Source organism: Lagenorhynchus albirostris, chromosome 3 (genome assembly GCF_949774975.1).
Source record: "Lagenorhynchus albirostris chromosome 3, mLagAlb1.1, whole genome shotgun sequence".
NCBI classification, from domain to species: domain Eukaryota; kingdom Metazoa; phylum Chordata; class Mammalia; order Artiodactyla; family Delphinidae; genus Lagenorhynchus; species Lagenorhynchus albirostris.
Genome location: NC_083097.1, coordinates 58,674,089 through 58,697,758, shown reverse-complemented (window position 1 = coordinate 58,697,758; position 23,670 = coordinate 58,674,089). Strand labels below are relative to the sequence as shown.

General features: G+C 38.8%; 2 protein-coding genes across 7 annotated transcripts in view; both read left to right on the top strand.

Annotated features, from left to right (window-relative positions):
• The first annotated feature begins 699 nt into the window (after positions 1-699).
• The window catches only part of FAM169A (family with sequence similarity 169 member A), a 63,310-nt gene continuing 40,339 nt past the window's right edge, over positions 700-23,670 (top strand). For 2 of the 6 annotated variants that reach the window (XM_060143130.1, XM_060143126.1), the window contains exons 1-4: positions 700-864; positions 21,122-21,256; positions 22,319-22,418; positions 22,732-22,817. In XM_060143130.1, the coding sequence (XP_059999113.1) occupies positions 21,125-21,256; positions 22,319-22,418; positions 22,732-22,817 (318 nt within the window). In that variant the 5' untranslated portion in view covers positions 700-864; positions 21,122-21,124. Of the gene's footprint in view, positions 865-910; positions 1,144-1,241; positions 1,389-21,121; positions 21,257-22,318; positions 22,419-22,731; positions 22,818-23,670 lie in introns of those variants that run through there. The other 4 variants (XM_060143127.1, XM_060143128.1, XM_060143129.1 and 1 more) reach the window with 4 other exon arrangements.
• LOC132518108 (ubiquitin-conjugating enzyme E2 N) lies at positions 9,372-10,537 on the top strand. The gene has a single exon (XM_060146121.1). The coding sequence runs from the start codon at positions 9,379-9,381 to the stop codon at positions 9,835-9,837; it is 459 nt and encodes a 152-aa protein (XP_060002104.1). The 5' UTR covers positions 9,372-9,378; the 3' UTR covers positions 9,838-10,537.

Genomic DNA, 23,670 nt, shown 5'->3' with positions numbered 1-23,670 from the left:
GCTCAACGCAGGAATCTGGTGGTTCCTTGTAATCTCAAGATGGAAGTCTGGGCACTTGGGCTTGTCCAAATTGTGAAGGGGCCTCTCGACTTCCTTTCGCCTTCCATCCTCCGGTGTGGCAGTGGGTTTCGGAGGGAGGTGGCCGGAGGGGGCCTGTGGACTTCTTCCGCACCGTCCGCATCCCTGTCCGAGGCCGGCAGGCCTCGCCCACCCTGGATAAATTCCCGGAGGTCCCGCCCCTCGCTAGAGGAGAACTCCTTGGGGCGTGCAAACGGGATCCTGCGAATGTTGACATTAAAGGAATACGCAAATTCAGCGTCGTGGTCCCCGCAGCTTACCCGCACCTATTTTTATACCTAAGCCAAGGTCACTCTTTAATACCCGGCCATTGCCTGAGCTGGGGCGTCGCGCTCTGACTAGCGACGGCGGCGGGAGCGGGGAGAGGGGGCGCGGGTGGCGGGGCGGCGGCCGCGTGGCGCCCTCCGGCCGGCCAAGCCCGCACCTGCCCGGCGCCCGCCTAACCGGCGAGCCCGGCGGGAGGCAGGGCGGCGTCCCGGGCGTTGAGGAGGGGCCGCGCGGCGCGGGCGGGCGGGGGGATTCGCGGTGGGCGCGGGCGCCGCGCGGCTGCAAAGGCTGGAGACGCTGCGGCGCGAGTGCGTCACGCTGGCGGAGGGCACGGTGGGCTGCGGCCGACCCGCCGACCAGGAGCCGGGCGTCCCGGGCGAGGGGCAGGCGGCTGTACCGGCCCCCGCAGCCGCGAGCGGCGCGGCCCGGGCCCGGCTGGGGGTCGCCAGCGAGCCGCCGCCGGCTTCATTCATTCCCGCGGCTCCGCCTCCTTTCCCGGGCTCCGGCGGCGCGTCGGAGGTGAGTGCGCGGCCCGTCCCGGGCGGGGGCCGCGGGCCCAGGCCGAGGCTGCCCGGTCCGGCCTCGCGCCCCGCCGGCCCCGGCCCCGCACCCCCGTGCGCGGGCGGTGACTTGGATCAAGAGCTGCGGGCTGCCCCGAGGACTCGGGCGCGACGCAGGCCCACGCCGGCCACCCGGGCCCGGGGCGCGCGTCCAGCTGCGGGTAACTGGCCTGCTCCCCCGAGGGGCGTGTGGCACGCCCCAGGTGCGCCGGCCTCCGCGCCAGCGCCACCATTTTGTGTGAGGGAATGCCTCCTTCTCCTTCCTCCGCCCGCCGCGGCCCGTTCCCCAGCTGCTGCTTGCTGTGCCCCCTCTACTCCCCTCCCCTCCCCTCCCACCTCTCCCACCTGGAGCCTGTCCGCCCGGTCGGTCGCCTCGGCGTGGGGGAAGCGGACCTGGTGGCTGGTGGGGCGGAAGCGTTTGGACTCGGGTTCAGCCACGGATGCTCTGACCGCTGCCCTTACCTTTAACCGCTTTTGGAATAGGTATTGTATAGATTCCGTTCTAGAATGTAGGTCATTACAATTTTGTTCTAATTCTTAGCTGCCCATTATGCAATTTTTCGAGGCCTGTGCCCTAGGAAATCAGTGGGTGAAGCTTTGGTTTGTTTATGGCTCAGGGATCTGGGTTACATTTATTCCCATTATCGCCCTTTGGGAGAGGAGGTGAAGTATCTCACTGGCTTTTCAGCTTCTGGAAAGTGGTATGAGTGTCTTGCCTGGAGTAGATTCTAAAATAACCACTACCCCTTCGTCTTTTGGGATATCGTTTCAAAACCTCAATGAAAACGCTCTCGTGTGAGGATTTTGAGGGGGGTAGGGACAGGTTGCTAAAAGACTACCCAAAGGAAAAGTTGTGATTTAGAACTGTTACACCTTCCGTCATTTTCACGGTTCCAGAGAATTTGGTAATTCTTGTTTTAACTTGTCTCCTCGCAAATATACGTACGTACCTAGTAGATTATACTCCGGTCATCTGTATTTTATCACTGCATCACAGACAGGGATTAAAGTCTGGAATGGTGGCAGTTGCATAATACACACATTTGGGCCCTGGAGGGAATTCACTAAAATGGATCTGGGTTTGATGTGCCTTGTATCGTCTGCTTGCATTTATGTGTGTATGTACAAAAGATGTGTAGGTTATTTTTGCAAACTGTATTTTGCTTTTCTCCTTCAAGAGGAACGATTTTTAGTGACTAACATGGACAAGATTAAGTTTTTGGTATGTGGATGAGACTAAGTTTTTGGTTTTTAAAAACCTTTGCTTGTTTGTTGTTGTTTGTTTTTTCTGGTGGGGGGAGCCCAGGGAATGTGGTGGTGAGAGGAGCCTGCGAAAAGTCCGTTTGTGATAAGACTTCCAGTACAAATAAAGGTAAACTATCACAGCCTTTCACGGAAAGCTTGTAGCTGTCACAGTGAACTCCTCTCTTTGAATTTATGATGAGGATTGGCTTAGGGAACTTAGCTTATATGAGTAGCACCATTGGTCTGCTGCTTGAGTGATTATAACCTAAGATGCTTTACCTGTGGATTTTAGGTTCTAACAAGTTCCAAATGAGACTGACCTTTGAAATAGTATTCGAATCATTACAACTGGTATCATTTCTCTAATAAAGATACAATATATGTCAAACAAAAGGCTTAACTTTGATTTGGAGAAAACAAAATATTTTATAGTTAGATGCTTTTGAGAGTCATCCTCTTTATTAAATTACTCTGAACTTTTTTTCTGATTAGTTGAAGACTCTTTCACTTAGTATCTCTGCAAACACATGATTCCATATCATGTACCATCCCTAGCAGAAGTGTCATGCCACTCCTTAATGACATGTTCTGTGGGAAGAATTATGGAGGTGAAAGGGACCTTGGACATCAAGAGATGAGCTGAGAGATGTCTTGTTTCAGAGAACTTAAGGAAGTAAAGATTGCCTGCTAAGGATTGCCTGTGCCCTGACTGGACCTGTGCTACGTCCCAAGGGATTGAGATTGTTCCTGCCGGCAAGTTCAGCACATAGTCAAACACAATCCCTATATCTTTACACTGATTCTCTTAATACACGTGTCAGTACTGAATTGGTACTAATGAATTTAATTAACCTGAGTTTGGAAGTGATCTTGGTGTGCCTTTTTATCTTTAATGTGGCTTGAGATTTTGAGCATTATTATACCAATGGTTGAGAAATTGAAAAGAGAAAGAAAAACCTAACATTTTTCTACTTATCTCCTACCTAACTAACCCTTTTTAAGCCTTCTGTGTGTGTTAGGTTCAGTCATATGCCTAAGATTTACTTTTTAGAGTTAATTAGAATACAAAAGGATTGAGTATTCGGGCAGGTTTTCAAAAAATATCATGGATTCTGTAGAAAGGATCGTTGGTTGAGTAGGAAGTTAAACAAAACTTTCATGTTTATTCCCATTTCTAAGATTTTATGATTCTAAATTGAAAAAAAGAATTGCACGATTATTGTGTTTACAGTGATTTTCTTTTCACACACTTTTAGGCTTCTGATCCTTTGTATGTTTAACCCTGAAATTAAAGTACTAAATTTGGCATGCTTCATCGGTAGTAGGGGTATTTCACAGTTCTTTAGTACAACAACAACAAAATTACTCAAGGTTGTATTTATTAAGGAAGAGGTGTGATGATTTAAAGATAATCTGGGAACAGCTGATAATTGTTAGACTCATTGAATTTTAGAGCTGGTATATGAAACCTTAAGGTTTATCTGCTCTGTAGGAGGAATCTACTCATCTAGTCCAACCTATTTTTGGGGCCAGAAAGTTTGTGACTTAGCACATACTTTAAAAAAAAAAAGCATGATTTTAGTTACCAGCTGCTCCAATGAGATGTTAGTTCTAGGTTACACCAAAGGGAGCTTTCATGTATTCAGCAAACACTGAGTGTCTTATGTTATGGACCACAAAACCAAATAGACCCCACCCTCATGGTGTTTATAGTTTAGTGAAGTATTGTGGATTAAAATGTTAAAAATTCCTTAAAATCTAAATGCAGAAAAGATTTTTGCAAATATGTATAGGGAACAAATCAACTTAGTAAATCGTATTCTTTAAGAAAGTGCCAGGGCTTCCCTGGTGGCGTAGTGGTTGAGAGTCTGCCTGCCGATGCAGGGGACACGGGCTCGTGCCCAGTCCGGGAAGATTTCACATGCCGCGGAGCAGCTGGGCCCGTGAGCCATGGCCGCTGAGCCTGCACGTCCGGAGCCTGTGCTCCGCAACGGGAGAGGCCACAGCAGTGAGGGGCCCGCGTACCGCAAAAAAGAAAGAAAGAAAGAAAAAAAAGTGCCAGACTGCATGTTGGGGGACCCCTGCATTTATGGATTGTGCAGAGGAGAGGGTTCAGTTGCTGAAAGAAACTGAGGGAAAGAAGCTAAAAAATAGAATTGAGAGAGAGTGTTGTCCAGGGAAGGAGGGAAACTTTTAAGTGGCAGAAAATAGTCAGTTGGGTCTGGTCTGTCATAAGGACAAGAGGGGTGAGAATGAAAATAATCCCTTGAATTTGGGAATTGAGAGGTTCTTGGAGGCCTTAAGAAAAGTAATATAAGTATAGCGATAAGGGGAGAAGCCAATTTAAGAATGAATAGCTGTGGAGAAAAAGTCAATGAGCTTGACTGTTCGTTGTACAATGATTAATAAAGTAATAAACTGTACTGATAAGGAACTTTTTAGTCTGAAGTATTTTTACTTTTTGGCCACATGGCAAGGCATGTGGAATCTTAGTTCCCCCACCAGGGATCAATCCTGAGCCCCCTGCAGTGGAAGCACGGAGTCTTAACCACTGGACCACCAGGGAAGTCCCTCTAAAGTCTTATACGTATTAACAATGCTTTCAGGTTTAGATCAGCCAGCCCCTGATATATCAGATGAAGTTATTCTGATTCTTAAGTTAACAGTAGTTATTATTCAGAGGCAGTATAATTCCACAATTTAAACCAAATAGACATAAGGTTGAACCCTGGCTTTATAAAAGAGTAGTTGTAACAGAGCTTATCTCAAAATTCTGGCAGAGGTAAATGTTACAATGTTCCTAAAGGTGAGCTACAACTAATGTTATCATCTCTGAGATTAGGATCGTTTTTTGTTTTTGTTTTTTTTGGTATCTAGTTCAGTGTTTCTAATCTTTTTCTCCCTTTTATTTTCTTCTCCCCACATCGCGCCATGTACAGCACTTTTTTGAGGTACATTTCAAAGCACTGATTTACTTTTTCTTTTTTAAAATTGTGATTTCTCTACCACTTGTCAGAGCTTTTGCTTTACCTGAGATAAAGTATAACCAAAATGAGTTGAGTTGGTAGAATTCTAGTTAAAACCAAGAAAATCTTTGGTTTTCACTATTTTGTGTATTATGTAGGGGAAATACGTGTTTTTTGAAAAATTGAAAGTAATTCATGTAGTCCCCTTTATAGCTTTTGTGGATCCCAGACTAAGAATCTGTTTTCTATTAATTAATCATATGAGTGGAAAATAGAGCTATATTTAGCAAACAACAACCACATGTTAGAAGTCTTGATATTTAGCTTTGTAAGTTAATGCATATCTAAAAGTCCTTGAAATTAATTTCAAGGCTGAGGAGATTTCTTGATAAATTTTTCTAAACCGTGAAAAAGAAATGGAAGTGATTCTGAGTAAATTGTGTTTGGAGAATACTAACTTTTTGTATCTGAGTAGCTTCTCAGAATGGCGACAACAACAACAAAAAGCATAGTTCTATTTTATAAAATGATTCATATGATTTTACAGTTTCATACACAAATAACCACTCAGCTGAAGTCTAGAAGCTCTTGGCTCTCCTTTCTAGAACTGGCGCACGGATGTTCTTTATTTACAACAGGGCAGAGAGATGTTACTCCAACCAGAGTTGGAATGTATCAGCTGTCACTAACAGGACTCTGATCAGCTAATTGGTTGGTCTGTGTTTTCATGCGGCGTGATACATTTGTGGGTAGAATTTATTGTTGGGAAGGCCCATTTCTTTTACTCTTTAGAGATATGTTGAAAAAGTCTTAAGTTTTCATCTGCGTATTGACTCTTCAAATTTTTCAAGTATCTGAAGTCTGAAGAGAGGATACTGCAAGATTTTTAAAAAATCTAACACTTAAAGAGTGACTGAACAATATGCTTGATATATTCTATGATAATTGTATGATTAGATACATTATGGGTTATACTGACCTTTTGTCTTGACCTGGGAACCTGGTTAAATCCAGGTTCTGGAGAGAGATTGCCTAGGTTTAGAGACTGACTCTGCCACTTACTAGCTGTGTGAACTTGGGCAACTTACTTAACCTTTTCACACCTGAGGCTTGTTGGAAGAATGTATGAATACCTGCCTCATAGGGTCATTTTGAGGAGTAAGTGATATAATATGTGTAGAGTATTGAACATAATGTCTTGTGCAAGGTAAGCAAGCGATGAATGATCTTCCATCATCAGAAAACATTTTGAATTATAAAAAGTGGTTATAAATGAATTTGATGATACCACCCCTTTGTAAATTATTTCCTATCTTCGTTCTCTAAGTAATCGAACATAGACACCTAAGTTACTAGTTAGAAAGGACATCAGAGATCATTTGATTCATCCCTACTTTTTATATGTTTGGAAAAATGGATTATGCTTCTCTGGAGTTCTGAGCCTGGTAGAATAGACGAAGAAAAGTAAATCACACTCTCATGTGGTAAGTATGTTAAAAGAAGTATGCACAAGGAACTTACGAGAAACTCATGAGTTTCTCAACTGGTCTGCCTTCATTTCTACCTATTAATCCATCCTACACACAGCTGCTAGATAAACTGTCTTCAAGCATAGCCTTGGATGTCTCTTTTCTGCTCAGGATCTTTAAATTGCCTCCTTCTGTGTGCCAGATAAAGTCCAAACTCTTCAGTCTGGTATTCTTGGCCTGTTACGTTCTATCAATTTATTTTCCTAGTGTACCTACCACTACTACTTTTTATATACCTTAACTCTGTTGGTGAATCCGACTACTTGCCATTCTCAGCATGCTTTCTGGCTTCCATTTAGCATTCCCACCTTCTTAGAGGGTCTTCCTTTCTTCTTTTCTTTTTTTTTAAAATTAATTTTTATTGGAGTATAGTTGCTTTACTAGAGGGTCTTCACTTCTATCTTTGCCTGTTGAGAGACTATCTGTTGCTCTTCCTTTAGCAGCAGAACTTCACGTGTTTCATCTGTGGCAGCTCTTGCTCCTAGCACCAGTGTGTGGTTTATTTATACAAACCTTTGTTCAGTCATTCATTTATGTAGTAAATATGTATTGAAGCCAGAGAGGAAGGCTACTACTATCTCTTTTTTCCCGGGACTGCTGCCAGTGAAAGGTAAGAAAACAATTTCACTTGACCTGGGTAAGCATACACACCTGAGTTTGCACGAGGATTGCAAGAGCAGGTGTATGGGGCCATGAGTCTTACGTGCAGAGTTGGAGAAGCCTGGAAGGTAGAGCGGAGTGGTTAGCCTGTGGGCTGGAGGCGGCTGGTTTTCCAAGTTGGGGTGATACTCTGCAGATAGCAGCAGCCCTTGGTTACATTTATTTGTTGTGCAGTGAAAATACTAGGGGTGGGGCGGGGTGGTTTTGGTGGTGCTGATTGTGACTCAGCAGAATATTTCATAAATCATATGCCAAAATTAAGCACCAAGTTTTGTTTTGTTTTTGCTTTTTGTTCTGAGTATTTCCTTTAAAATGAAAATATCCTGGGCTTCCCTGGTGGTGCAGTGGTTGAGAGTCCGCCTGCCGATGCAGCGGACACGGATTCGTGCCCCGGTCCGGGAAGATCCCACATGCCGCGGAGCGGCTGGGCCCGTGAGCCATGGCCACTGAGCCTGCGCGTCCGGAGCCTGTGCTCCGCAACGGGAGAGGCCGCAACAGTGAGAGGCCCGCGTACCGCAAAAAAAAAAAAAGAAAAAAAAAGAAAATATCCATCTTCGTGGTTCTAAATGAGACAAACCTGTGATATTTTATGTTAAAGATATCTACAACAATATGCATGTTGTTTGGACTCCTGTTTTTAAAAATTGCCTGTGTCCTTGAGGTTTTCTACCAAACCCCTGTTAACTTTAAGCACTATTAAATCAGACCTGTTCCATGGTAAAGAAACCAGGTTTAAAAAAAAATAGATTGTCTGATGTTGAAATGAAGGACAAAACTTTATGGTGTATTCATTTCAGTAGTTCTTATTTTGCCCTTCCTGATGTTTGTAGACCACCGCTCCTGTGAGATAAACAGTGTTCGGTAAGCTGGGTCATGAAGGGCTAGAGTAGCTGACATGTTCTAGAGGCACGTGTATTCTGTAGTACTATATGTAGTCAGTCAAGTGGAAGCTTCAGTTATAAGCACATTTTAAAAAAATTTTGTATAACTTAAAAAAATTTTTTTAACATCTTTATTGGAGTATAATTGCTTTACAATGGTGTGTTAGTTTCTGCGTTATAACAAAGTGAATCAGCTATACATATATCCCCATATCTCCTCCCTCTTGCATCTCCCTCCCACCCTCCCTATCCCACCCCTCTGGGTGGTCACAAAGCACCGAGCTGATCTCCCTATGCTATGCGGCTGCTTCCCACTAGCTATCGATATTTTACATTTGGTAGTGTATATATGTCCACGCCACTCTCTCACTTTGTCCCAACTTACCCTTCCCCCTCCCCGTGTCCTCAAGTCCATTCTCTACATCTGCGTCTTTATTCCTGTCCTGCCCCTAGGTTCTTCAGAACCTTTTTTTTTTTTTTTTTAGATTCCATATTATGTGTTAGCATACGGCATTTATTTTTCTCTTTCTGACTTCATTCTGTATGACAGTCTCTAGGTCCATCCACCTCACTACAAATGACTCAATTTTGTTTCTTTTTATGGCTGAGTAATATTCCATTGTATATATGTGCCCCATCTTTTTATCCATTCATAAGTCGATGGACACTTAGGTTGCTTCCATGTCCTGGTTATTGTAGAGCCGTAGTGAACATTGTGGTACATGACCATTTTGGAATTATGATTTTCTCAGGGGATATGCCCAGTAGTGGAAATATCACCTATTAATTTATTGTTAGGCTTTTGCATATGTATCTGAGGAGTGTAAGTAGCTCTCTATATCTTGCTGCAAGTGTATATGTAGTTAGAAAAGGATTTAGCATCCATTCCTGGGTGTGGTCATTTAGTATTTGTGTTCTGACTCATTTTGCTTAGGAGTCTCATTTCAGCCCTATGAGCCCTGTTTTGCCTCCCCAAGGTAGAACCCCCATATCAAATTCTGTCTCCCTTGGAGGTAGGATGCAGGCATGTAACCTAAATTTTGTCAATCGGATGCATCCAGGAGAGACTGCACTACAAAAACGATTGAGGAAGAGGCTCTATATGGAATCTCCTTTCTTCCCCGCATGTCTCTTCCCTTGGGTCCCTCCTTCCTCCTTCATCAAGAATAACTACTGTTGGGGATCTGACAAGATGGCCGGGCTGCCCCGCAGGATTATCAAGGAAACCCAGCGTTTGCTGGCAGAGCCAGTTCCCGGCATTAAAGCAGAACCAGATGAGAGCAACGCCCGTTATTTTCATGTGGTCATTGCTGGCCCTCAGGATTCCCCGTTTGAGGGAGGGACTTTTAAACTTGAACTATTCCTTCCAGAAGAATACCCAATGGCAGCCCCTAAAGTACGTTTCATGACCAAAATTTATCATCCTAATGTAGACAAGTTGGGAAGAATATGTTTAGATATTTTGAAAGATAAGTGGTCCCCAGCACTGCAGATCCGCACAGTTCTGCTGTCGATCCAGGCTTTGTTAAGTGCTCCCAATCCAGATGATCCATTAGCAAATGATGTAGCGGAGCAGTGGAAGAGCAACGAAGCCCAAGCCATAGAAACAGCTAGAGCATGGACTAGGCTATATGCCATGAATAATATTTAAATCGATCCGATCATCAAGTGTGCATCACTTCTCTTGTTCTGCCAAGACTTCTTCCTTTTTTGTTTGCATTTAATGGACACAGTCTTAGAAACATTACAGAATAAAAGCCCCAGACATCTTCAGTCCTTTGGTGATTAAATGCACATTAGCAAATCTATGTCTTGTCCTGATTCACTGTTGTAAAGCATGAGCAGAGGCTAGAAGTGTCATCTGTATTGTTGCGAAACGTTTAAAAGCAGTGGCCCTTCTCTGCTTTTATTCATTTCCCCATCATGGTTTGAGTATAAAGCACTGTGAATGAAGGTAGTTGTCAGGGTTAGCTGCAGGGGTGTGGGTGTTTTTCTTTATTATTATTATTTTTTTGGTGGTGGGGGGAAGGTAGTTTTATTTTAATTTTATGGGCTCCTTTCCCCCTTTTTATGGTGATCTGATTGCATTGGTTAAAAGCAGCTAACCAGTTCTTTAGAATATGCTCTCTAGCCAAGTCTAACTTTATTTAGACACTGTAGATGGACAAGCTTGATTGTTTGAACCAAAATGGGAACATTAAACAAACATCACAGCCCTCACTAATAACATTGTGACTTTGCTGTCAAGTGTAGAATCCTCCCTTCAAGAAAAAGCTTGTGACCATTTTGTATGGCTTGTCTGGAAACTTCTGTAAATCTTATGTTTTAGTAAAATATTTTTTGTTATTCTACTTTGCCTTTGTACAGTTTATTTTACTGTGTTTATTTCATTTTTCCCAATGTGACAATCGTATTTAAAAATTAAAACTGATGGAACATTCTCTTTTGGTCTTCAACGTCTGACAAATTGAATGGCGAGAGGAGGATTTTGCCAGTTTCTTTTCACTAATGCAAAATTTGTGTTAAGATATATCACTGAGTGGAGTATTTATACGCTGGCCCTGAGCATGCCTAAAGCATCAGTATGTGACATTTTTTACCTCCTAGAAATTTGAAATAAATGTGTTTGTGTTGTCTGAAAAAAAAAAAAAAAAAGAATAACTACTGTTAACAATAACAATATAATGTATGCCCTTCCACATCATCTTCTGTATAAACATGCAAGTATATACCAATATTTTTCATAAATTAGTTTTAAAAGTACATGCAATAGGCTTTTTAAAAAGAAATTAAGAGTTGAGCATTTTTGGTGTTTGTCCTGTTTTATGAATTGGCCATGCCACTTGCTTGTTTATTTGCATCTTAGTTTAAAAACCATTGTATTAAGCAACCTAACTCTTGTGGGTCATATTGGTTATATAACGTTTGCCTCTGAATTTTTTGTTTTTAGATGTAAAAATTTTACTATGTATTCAAAGTTATTAGTTTTACCCTTGCAATTTATTCCTTCCTCAGAGTTTCTTTTTCTCTATCTGTTCAAGTAATATGCCTGTGGTCACACAGCTAGTAATCCTGGCAGTTTGGCTCAAGAACACACTCCCTTAACTAGTATTCTACATATTCCACCTTTCACGTGTACAAAATTCTATGACATATGACTGGATTTTGCTTTTGTAAGCCCTAAAACATACCAGGTACCCAGTACCTTCATCTTTAAATGTTTTCTTAGATCTAGGACCATTTTTCTGGATATGGAGAGGAATTAAACCTTTAGAAGGAAAACTGTTAAGATTTCTCTTGATATGTATAAGCAATCTTATACCATCTTAGGGTCCTAAGGCGCTGTGCTTTCAGACATAGCGTGGTAACTAAAAGGATAGGCCTCACAGCTAGACTGCCTGGGTTCAGATTCTAGCTTTGCCACTTACTATAGTGTGCCTTGAATAAGTTACTCTGCTGCTATGTGTTTTAATTTCCTCATCTGACAAATGAGATAAATTATCCACTTCATGGGTTTGGGATAAAAACTCTATCAGGGATACATGTGAAATGTTTCAAATAGAACCAGGTGTGTAGTCCACTGTTGGTTCGGTGATGATTATTTCAAAAGATGATTTTGTTTTCTACTTGAAATAAAAAGAGGTTACAGGTATGAACCGCATTTAACTTCCTGCCCCATTACCCATAAACTTATAGGTAGTCTTTACCTATATGTAATCAAATCTTTTTCCTCTCGCAGAAGATAGAAAAGGATTTCTCAGTAGTGTTGAGCCCACTTGAGAGTTGATAGTTGTAGCAGTCTGTTCAGTGGTTTCGTTTTTGTCATACTTAAAAACTCAGCTCTAAAAGCAAAGAAGGATTAACCTAGGAACTAGGGCCTTGTGTGGGTAGGAGGGATAGAAGGATAAAAGGTGAGTAGGAGAGAGTTCAGTTGAGCTGATGTAGTACATGGGTTAGGTTCGTTAGGGAAGGTTATGATGTTAGAAAGAGACAAGGGAAGAATCAAGAGGAGAATCATAATAAGGTCCAGAAACAGGCCTTTTGTGTAAAAGGTTGAGAGCCTTGCGGATTATGTTGCTGGGACACCTAAGCTATTTTCGGTGTTGGGGGAACAATGAGGAGAGAGAGGTAGGATCATGCCTTGGATTGGTTGAGATAATTGTTTTTTCTCTAAGAACTCTTTCAGCTCTAAAATTTCCGTAATTTTTTGGATCTTCTTCTCCTCCTAAAGCCCCCAGATAATAGCAATAATCTATAAGAATCTTGAAATTATTTAGGGACTAAAGTTAAAAAATATATTTCCCTGTTTTAAGAGTATAGTTGATATCCAGTAATTAACCTTAAATAGGGAAAAAAATCACAATAATAGGAGTACGGTTTTTAACTCTTATATTTTCTTTCTTGTTAAGAGCATTCATTCTTGCAAATAGATAATTTTTCAGGAGAAAAGGATGAAATTATTAAAAGATGGGTGTAAAATAGCTGGTGGGCATCTTAGAGTTCTTACGTAAGAGGTGTGAGCATTAATTTTTTTTTACAGGTTATCTAGGATTAATGAGCATGCCATTTGCTTAATTTATAAATTAATTTGGACACTTTTTACACTTCATTGTCCATTCTGCGTAAACTTTTTGATGAGTTAGTTCGCTTAAGGCGACATTAAGCTTTCTCATTCATGTAGAATCTAGTTAGGCCTTTTGGTTCATCTCATGGGCAGAGCATAAAGTACTTGACAGAATTTGATCTGACAGCTTTACAGTTATGTAACATAGAACAGAAGCTTAAAAACAACAAAAAAGAGAGAGAAGTGACTGATTTTTTTCACAGCAACTTATATTTCTCTCCAGAACCTTATTACCCTTCTCTTGCCTCCCTGAACTAGCGGAACCAGCTTAAGGCTAGTAGTTTACACAGTCTTAAGTAACCGCTATTTTTTTAAATAAACTGTTAAAAACATTTAGAGGTGAAAGGTCCTTAGGATTATCCTGTCCAGTTGCATCACATTATCAATGAGAATACAGAAGCCTAAAGACGGTAAGTAACTCGCCTAGGATCACAGAGCTGGTTAGCACAGCTGACCCGGGAATCAAGGTCACAGGATTCCAATGCGAGTACTTTTTCTGGTGTAATATGTGAATAGAATATTTAATAACAAGGTAATTATTGTGATATTTTGCAAAAGGAAATTTCTTATAACCATGACAAAGACTATGATATTTGATTTTGCATATTGAGTACAAATAATTATATTGGAATGTATATTTGATTGTCTGGATTCGTATTCTTCTAGCTCCATTAGTGGTATGACGTTGATCAAATCTTAATCTCTAAAGCTCCATTTCTTTATAGAATGGGGCTGATAGAAGTGCCTCATTATGTATTACATGCCACAGTCCCTTTAAAGTCTGGTGTGTGGTCATTTCTCAGTAAATGTTACCTGCTATTACCGATTTATAATAATTGCTAGTTCTTTCATCTTCTTTAAATATTAATTGGTGATTGTTTAGCCAATACAATTTAGCACTGAGAATGACCAGTAATAAACGTAACAGATTTAAGGACAGATTTGAAAACACAAAAATATTTTAGAAGAGGTGTGTGTCTGGGCTTTTGGAATTGGGGAAACATTTTCTAATTTTTTTCATATTAAAAACTGATGCTGTAGTTGTTTTTTGTTGTTTTTTTTTTTGCGGTACACGGGCGTCTCACTGTTGTGGCCTCTCCCGTTGCGGAGCACAGGCTCCGGACGCGCAGACTCAGCAGCCATGGCTCATGGGCCCAGCCGCTCCGCGGCATGTGGGATCTTCCCGGATCAGGGCACGAACCCGTGTCCCCTGCATCAGCAGGTGGACTCTCAACCACTGCGCCACCAGGGAAGCCTTGCAGTTGTTTTAAAACTATATTCAGAAATCACAACTTTAAAAAATAATAAATTTATTTATTTTATTTACTTATTTTTGGCTGCATTGGGTCTTTGCTGCTGCACACGGGCTCTCTCTAGTTGTGGTGAGCAGGGGCTACTCTTCATTGTGGTGTGCGGGCTTCTCATTGTGCTGGCTTCTCTTGTTGCGGAGCACGGGCTCTAGGTGCACGGGCTCAGTAGTTGTGGCTCGCAGGCTCTAGAGCGCAGGCTCAGTAGTAGTGGCGCACAGGCTTTGTTGCTCCGCGGCATGTGGGATCTTCCCGGACCGGGGCTTGAACCTGTGTCCCCTGCATTGGCAGGTGAATTCTTAACCACTGCGCCACCAGGGAAACCCCAGAAATCACAACTTTTAAGTTTGTTGGGAGATGCCCTGGAGGTGAGATGAGAGAGAAAAGAGTGAAATAATTCCTTCTATAGTGAAGAAGAAATACATTCATTTTAAACTAGCTTTGCTGCCACAAAAATGATGGATTTAAGGATTTGTTTAGTTATGCTTCCAAATCTCAAAACAAAGATTAAAAAAAAGTCCTTTAGATCAACAATATTAAAATCAAGTCAGATGTATCTGGAAATTGCCAGATTTCTAGTGCTCCAAGTCTAAAGTTTTTCACTATAAAACGTGCTCTTAAAGGGCCTTGAATGTGATGCAGTACCCAGTATTTAACTCTGTCTGTAGGATGGGCTGGATCTCAGGTTTGCCACCCGCTCTCCATGTGACTTTGGGGAAATGATTAACCTCTCCAAGGTGGTTTACTTTTCTATAAAATAAGAATATTAGTCGGGTCCACCACATATCTTTGCTACAAGGCTTGAATGAGAGTGAATGGCATTCTTTTAGCACAGTTCTGACACATTCTGGCACTTAATAAAAGTTAGTTGTTAAAAATCACAACCTCTAATTAAGTGAAGTTTTTTCCCTCCAGTAACGCTCTTTATGTAAATTTCAGAGTATTTAAATGATTGGATTTCAGGAAAATAGGATTGTTTCATTTTGTGTTTGTATATATAATTTTTTTAAATTAATTAATTAATTTATTTTTGTATGTGTTGGGTCTTCATTTCTTTGCGAGGGTTTTCTTCAGTTGCGGTGAGCGGGGGCCACTCCTCATCGCGGTGCGCGGACCTCTCACTGTGGTGGCCTCTCCCATTGCGGAGCACAGGCTCCAGACGCACAGGCTCAGCAGTTGTGGCTGACGGGCTTAGTTGCTCCGCGGCATGTGGGATCCTCCCAGACCAGGGCTCGAACCCGCGTCCCCTGTATTGGCAGGCAGACTCCCAACCACTGCGCCACCAGGGAAGCCCTATATATATATATAATAATAAAAAATAGCCCAGAAGAGATTATTTTTCTTTTCTTTTTAAAAACCTCAATCTAAAAAGGTTTAAGAATGAAGGATAATGACTTTCTCTTTTTACACTTGAGTTTAGTCATGTTATACTTGCCTTTGATCTGTAGTAGTGTCTTCTTTTTAAATTTTTATTATTTATTTATTTTTATTTTTGGCTGCGATGGGTCTTTGTTGTTGTGTGCGGGCTTTCTCTTGTGGCGAGTGGGGGCTACTCTTCCTTGTGATGTGTGGGCTTCTCACTGCTGTGGATTCTCTTGTTGCGGAGCATGGGCTCTAGTTGCGCGGGCTTCAGTAGTTGTGGCACGTGGACTCAAGCAGTTGTGGCTCGCAGGCTCTAGAGCACAGGCTCAGTAGTTGTGGTGCATGGGCTTAGTTGCTCTGCGGCATGTGGGATCTTCCTGGACCAGGACTCAAACTCATGTCCCCTGCATTGGCAGGCAGATTCTTAACCACTCTGCCACCAGGGAAGTCCCTAAGAAAGTTAATTTAGTAATAGATTAAAAAAAACAGTCCCCGATAAACTTGCTATTCTGCCAGTCTCATCCTTGCGGGTCCATTTTGTCTAGAATACTGTATTATTTTTATGGGATTGTAATTAACTATGCTTTTGTAGACCAAGTTTTTGGCAGCAGTCTTCAAATATTAATTTACATTTTATCCTTTAAATCATGATTACTCTTAGCAAATGAAAATTTTAAATGTTTCATTCATACGTTGTTTTGGTAGCTAATATTCTAGAGTCTTTTGAGTTGGTTTAAGAGGAATACTTTTTTGGGGGGGGGCTACGGCATGCGGGATCTTAGTCCCCTGCCTCCCCCCACCAGGGATTGAACCTGCACCTCCTGCAGTGGTAGCCCGCTGGACCGCCAGGGAAGTCCCAGGAATGCTTTTATATTAATACTTTTTGAGCTTCTATAGTATATTAAATGTTTTTGAATGTTTTACTTGGATACAAAGCTGGGAGCTTGTCTACAAAAGAGCAAAAACAGTTACTAACATTCTTTTAACTAGCATCCTCATTATGCTTCTTTCACCCACTATTGACCATTTGTTTCATGTTTTTAGTTTTGTCTAAATCTTAATCTTCACTACAATTGTTAGATCTGACTATAGAACATAATGTTGTATTTCCTTAGTTTGCTTTTGCATATTGACTTTGATAGAGTTATAAAGATTTGCCACACTAACAAATAAGCGTCCTTCAATGCAGAGCTACTGTTTTATTTTATGATCCTTTTCTAAGTATAACATCTTTTTAAGATAAGCTCCTGATGGTTCTCTCTTGAAATTCAGTCTTTTTTTCCTCCTTTTTGTAAGTTGGCTGGAAGTTCTGTGGTATTGCTTTCATAAATCGTTCACAAATTTTTCTTGCTTTCTCCTTTTATTTAGACATTTACATTTACTAACAGATGGGCTGAATTTATGTGTTCTATTTCTAGGTTTTGATTTTTAAAAATTAAAAAATCAATGTAATTAAAAAATACATATTTGTATGTATATAAATTTATATATACAAATCAGGGCCCCAATCATATGTATATCAAGTTTTAAAGTTCTTAGCACCAAGATTTCAGATTATGGTAAAAAAGTAACTTCCTCTCATTATCATATCTTTGAAATTCATGAAAATATGTTTAACTATGTATAACTGTTACAATATATGTTTGTCCTGTCTTTTTTGTGTTTATCTCATATTTCCATTAGATTTTCAGTTTCTTGTCTACTAATACTTTTGTTGTGTTAAAATAGATTTGATGAAGGTCACCTTCGAGAAAAGTAACTTTTATTTTTTCAATTTATTTTCTCCTGCCTTTCCATTTATACATTTTTTTAAAAATTAAAATTGAGGTTTTTGACAGATATAGCTATTCGGCTCTGCAATTTTTATTGTGGGTAAGTACAAAGCAGTTAACTTTTAAGACAAGATAATCTTTACCAGCTTTATTTGTACCTCCTTTAAGAACTAGTAGATCAGTAGTTGACATAGCTCATAAGTTGTTTTTTTTTTTTAACTTTTTCTCATGGAAATTTTCAAGAATACACAAATCAGGATGCTCTCCACAATGCATTTGATCAGTATGTCTCTTAAGTTTCTTTTAATTTACATTAGTTTCCACTTTTTTCTTTAAACTCTATTCTGTATATATATTGAAGAAACTGAGTTATTCTACATTTGGCCGGCCGCATACTTTAAACATCGTTTCACATGTTTGTCCAATAGGTAGATTTGGATCCAATTTTCTTGTTGCATTACATCAAACTACATACAATATCTGCTTGTTTTACTTTTAGTAAGATTGATAAGTCTGGGTATGCAGGCCTATCACAGAGGAGTGCATTTTAAAAAAACATAAATCAACAAAGCATTATTAAATATTTTATACCTTGGGAAAAAACAGAAGTGAGTGCATATATTTACCGAAATATTCCTGCAGCAATGCTCATGGCAGCCCAAATGCCCATCAGCAGTAGATTGGTAAATAAACTGTATATGTGTATTGTGGAATACTACATAGCAATAAAAGGGAACAAATTAAATGATAGATGCAGCACTGCTTATGTTTCTCACAGAAATAATGTTGAGTGAAAAGAGTTGATGCAATAGAGAGCATACTATATGATTTCAGATATAAGAAGTTAAAAATGGGCAAAATTAATTTCTCATTTAAACATATTGTAAGGCCAGTGAAACAATGCTACCTATTAAAAAGTGCTTCTTTCTCCCATTGATTGAAATAGCTCTGTAATCATATACGCAATTTCTATAGGCATTAGGGTATATTTATCTTGCTCCATTGGTCTGTCTGTTTATATGCCTGTATCGCATAGAAGTTTTATATATGCTTGTATCATAGAAGTTTTATAACGTGCTTTAATATCTTAGAGGGTTTGAACTTTTCTCCAATCATTGCTCTGCCTTTTTAGGATTTTTCTAGATATTCTTATTTATTCTTTCAAATTCACTTTATAATCAACTTGTCTTGCTTCAGGAAACAATAATCCTGGAGATGTTTTCATTAGGATTGCATTAAATTAACAGATTATCTTAGAGGAAACTGCTACCTTAATGATGCAGAATCTTCCTTTCCAAGAACGTGGTTTGTCTTCCCTGTTGTTCACTTTGCTTCCTTCAGGCATGCTGTTTTATAGTTTTTCTTATATAAGTTTTATATTGTTTATTGTTGAATTTAAGTCTATTTTTATTTTTGCCATTGTTAATGGGGTTGTCTTTTCTATTTTTACTTCATTTTTTCCTATTTATTATTTCTCCTTACTGATTATTATTATATATATGAGGGCTTGATTTCTGTATGTAATTTTATGTCCTACCATTTTACTATATTTTCTTATTGTTTGGAATAATTTTTCCATTGATTCTTTTGGGTTTTTCAATTAAATTTATTATTTGCGAATTGAGGTTGAGATAGTCTCCCCTCACCCCAAGCCATGCACATCCCCAATTGTTACACCTCTAATTGCTTTCTCTTGTCTAATTGCATTAGCAAGTACCTATCTAATGTTATTTATTAGTTAAGTCCTTATTTTTCTTGACTTTAGTGAAAAAGTCTTCAGAGTTTTCCCCATTAAGGTGCTGGCTTTTTTTTTTTTTTAACAGCTGTATACATGAGAGATACAGTTTACATACTGTAACATTTACCGATTACAGCTGTACAATTCCGTGTTTTTTTTTTAGTAAATTTATAGGGTTGTGCAGCCATCACTACAATGTAGTTGTAAACATTTCTATCATTCTGAAAAGTTCCCTTGTGTCCTTTTACAATGACTTTTGTGTTGGGAGGTATATGAGGATATATTTGTATGTATGTGTGTTTATATCCTATACCTTATAAATATTTATTTTTATAATTTAAGGAATTATTCATTTTTAAAAATTGAAGTATAGTGGATTTACAATATTAGTTTCAGGTGTACAACATAGTGATTCAATGTTTTTATAGATTATACGCCATTTAAAGTTATAAAATAATGGTTATATTTCCCTGTGCTGAACAATATATCCTTGTAAGCTTATTTTATACATAGTAGTTTGTACTTCTTAATCCCCTACCCTTGTCTTGCCCCTCTCTGTTTCTCTCTCCCCACTGGTAATGAACAGTTTGTTCTCTATATCTGTGAGTTTGTTTTGTTATGTTCATTTATTTGTTTTATTTTTTAGATTCCACATAAAAGTAATAACATACAGTGTTTGTCTGACTTCTTTCACTAAGCATAATACTTTCTAGGTCTATCCATGTTGTTCTTTTTCTTTTATTCTTTAAAAGAAAAAATTTCATTCTTTTTTAATGGCTGAGTAGTATTTCATTGTGTATATATTAACACATCTTCTTTATCCATTCATCTGTTGATGGACACTTAGTTTAATTCTGTATCTTAGCTATTGTAAATAGTGCTGCTATGAACAGGGGGGTGCATGAATCTTTTTGAATTACTGTTTTTGTTTTCTTTGGATATATGCCCAGGAGTGGGATTGCTGGATCATATGTTACTCCTATTTTTATTTTTAAATTATTTTTAATTATTATTATTATTTTTGGCCGTGCTGCGAGGCGTGTGGGATCCTAGTTCCCCGATCAGGGATTGAACTCAGGCCCACGGCAGTGAAAGTGCCAAGTCCTAACCAGTGGACCACTAGGGAATTCCCTATTTTTTGTTCTTTTGAGAAACTTCCATATTGTTTTCCACATTGGCTGTACCAATTTACATTCCCACCAACAGTGTTCAAGGGTTCCCTTTTTTCCACACCCTCTCCAACATTTGTTATTTGTGGGTTTTTTTTGATGATAACCATTCTGACATGTGAGGTAATATCTCATTGTGGTTTTGACTTGCATTTCTCTGATGATTAACGATGTGCAGCATCTTTTCATGTGCCTGTTGGCCATCTGTATGTCTTCTTTGGAAAAATGACTATTCAGGTCTTCCGCCCGTGTTTTAATTGGTTGTTTTTTTTGATATTGAGTTGTATGAGCTGTTTATATATTTTGGATATTAACCCCTTTTCAGTCATATCATTTGCAAATGTTTTCTCCCATTCAGTAGGTTGTCTTTGAATTTTGTTGATGGTTTCCTTTGCAGTGAAAAAACGTTTCAGTTTAATAAGGTCCCATTTGTTTATTTTTGCTTTTGTTTCCTTTGCCCTAGTAGACAGATGCAAGAAAATATTTCTACGGTTTATGTCAAAGAGTATTCTGTCTGTGTTTTCTTCTGGGACTTTTATGGTTTGTTGTCTTAAATTTAGGTCTTTAATCTATTTGGAGTTTATTTTTGTAAATGGTGTGAGAAAAATGTTCTAATTTCATTCTTTTACATGTAGTTGTTCGGTTTTTCCCAGCACTACTTATTGAAGAGGCTGTCTTTTGTCCATTGTATATTCTTATCTCCTTTGTCATAGACTAATTGACCGTAGATGCATGTGCATTAATTCTTATTTCATTGCTTGTTTTTAATACAAGTGAGTGTTTAAGTTTTCTTTCTGACATACATTTAGATTAGCAGGCTTAAGTTGTAGTCTGTCTTGGCATAGTGAAAAAGAAGTCTCCTTACAATAAAATGCTGCGCTATTACAATAAAAAGTTTTTTCTCAGTACAGGAAGATAGCCTTTCATGTTCTGAAACATTTTGTCCCATGTTTTTTGTTAAAGAGGATGGCATTCCCTGTGGATATGCTGGATAATTGCAGTCATGAGGAAATGGAAAATTCTGCCGAAGATTACATGTCAGATCTCAGGTGTGGGGACCCTGAAAATCCTGAATGTTTTTCTCTGCTCAATATTACGGTAAGGCATCCTGCAGTGATTTATCGATCTTTTCAGTTGAGTTTATCCATGAAATCAGTATCCTTTTATTATCTTTTAAAGTGTTAACTAATCACTTTTGAAAATTTTACCAGAAGACTTTTCAGTAAAATGGATAAATATTGATTAGTTAGTACAGCAGCGTGATCAAGTTTTAAAAAGACTAACTTTACAGGTAGTTGCTTATTATTTGTATTGTGCCTTTAAAATTATATGTAAGTAGTTTACTAGTTTTGCTAAGACTGATTACCATATTTGAGCTAACCCAATTAAGTCTACTTTAGATTTGGAAATTGTTATTTTAGAAAATTTTTTAATAAAAAATGTCAGCAAAACACTACATTACACATTTTTGTGTCACAAATCTTCCTTTTCCCAAAATATTAAAATAAAATTTCTAATTAGTAAACTGAGATATATTTTGATAGATCATTAGACATGAAATTATTAGAATTCTAGTGTGAATTTGATGATAGGCAAATTCTCTAACCTCTTTAGGCCTCAGGTTTTTCTTCTGGAAGATGATGTTTATTCAAAGAATTCTTTAAAGTTTCTTCCAACATCAATATTTTGTAATTCTCTTGAATGGCAATATTGTGTGTAAGTAGGGAATTAGCGTTGGATTAATGAAAGCAGAAAAAATTTAAAGTATTGCATATATCTTACTGGAAGAATGAATTTACCCTAGTGGTTTTTACTAGAAAATGGAATTTTTTTCTCCCTCAAGTGGTCTAAATAACAGATGATAAAGTTTAACAACTTTATGGATCATATCATGCTTTTGTTTTTATTCATATGCATAGCTAGAGCGCAATAATATTTATTGAAATAGACTTTCATTTTTTCGCCTAAGTTAATAAAATTCCTGCAAAAGCGAAGTCTATCTGATTTGCTCTTTTTTTTTTAAGACTAGAAATATCTCCTATGAAATGAAATTATATAATTAGCGTTAACGTACGTTTGACATTTTGTTAGAAGCATGGTGTTTTTGTGTGATGTTTTCTTACCAACTCTTCACTAATCTTTAATAAATTGTCGTTTCAGATTCCTATTAGCCTGTCAAATGTAGGCTATGTACCTCTCTATGGTGGAGATCAGACCCAGAAAGTTCTTGCTCTTTTTGCACCTGAGGACTCACTCACAGGTCTCTGTTTTGTTTAATATTTGTAAATTGAGGAATTTTTTTTCAAACAATTAGAAATTTATTGAAAGATAGCTACATGAAGGAATTTTTAAAAAGAAAACTTATTTCAAACTGTAAATTCAGGAAAATAAAATTCTCAGTTGCTTATAATTAAATGTTTAGTGAGTGAAATACAATAAAAATGGTATAAATGGGGCTGCCACATTGTATTGTAAACTATGGGTATATGTAAGGGTATCCTTGAAAACCTTACCAAATAGTAATATCGTGTACTTTAAGACTTAAATGTTAACAACCATTTATTTTCTTTTAGCTGTGGCACTTTACCTTGCTGATCAGTGGTGGGCTATTGATGATATTGTGAAAACATCTGTCCCTTCTAGAGAGGGACTTAAGCAGGTAACAAGATCCTGTAGTTTTAAAAGTGTTTAGGAGGCCATTTCACAATATGTTTCCCATAAACAGTGATAGTTTTTGAAGTTATTGAGCTTTTCTCCATTTTAGTATACCGGGTTATGTTAAACCCTTAGAGTTCCATTGTTAACGGTGAAACTGGCACTTAGATTGGGCTTCCTTGATTTTATGTGAAAGTGTCCGAGAATTGGGGGAGGAAAAATGAGTACCTGTGGCTTAGGTAAGCTGTAGTTACCCATATCAACTTTAGCTTCTGATTTTTCTTTTTGGGTGGGAAAAAGCTTATTATCTCTGTGTGGTTGCCTAAGTTCTTTGTCTCTAGGAGAGACTGACCAGTAAACTTGCTTATCAGTAGGGCCGTTTTGGGTGGTCTGTTCAGTGTTCCAAACAGTGTAGTGGAAGGGAGGTCCTCAGCAGCATGCTGTAAAACTGGGTCCTTTATTCTGTCTTAGTCACCATTTTATCGGTTACTTAGAAGAAGACATAGTTGGCATACTTATCAGTTCTGCATGCCACAGTGCTGAATGGGAGAACTAATCCATAAAGGCAGAATTAAGAAACAAAGAGAAAGATCTAACATGATGAAAATAAATTAGTGAGAAAGGTAAAGTAGTATCTGTGGGTTCAAAAATTTAACTCTACTGTATACCATGAAGACCATACTAAAACAGCAGCACATGAAAAAGATTGGGCTTTAGTTAATTAGAAGTAAAAATCAAAGAAAGCAGAAAAGCTAATAAAAACCTTAAGTTTATACAGAAAAGCCCCATTATCTTATCAATATCTTCGATGTTTATACCTGTAATATCTGCATGCCCAACATGAAGAGAAAGAAAAA

Coding starts and splice junctions, on each gene's coding strand:
- LOC132518108 (XM_060146121.1), top strand. CDS start 9,379: ATGGCCGGGCTGCCCCGCAGGATTATCAAGGAAACCCAGCGTTTGCTG.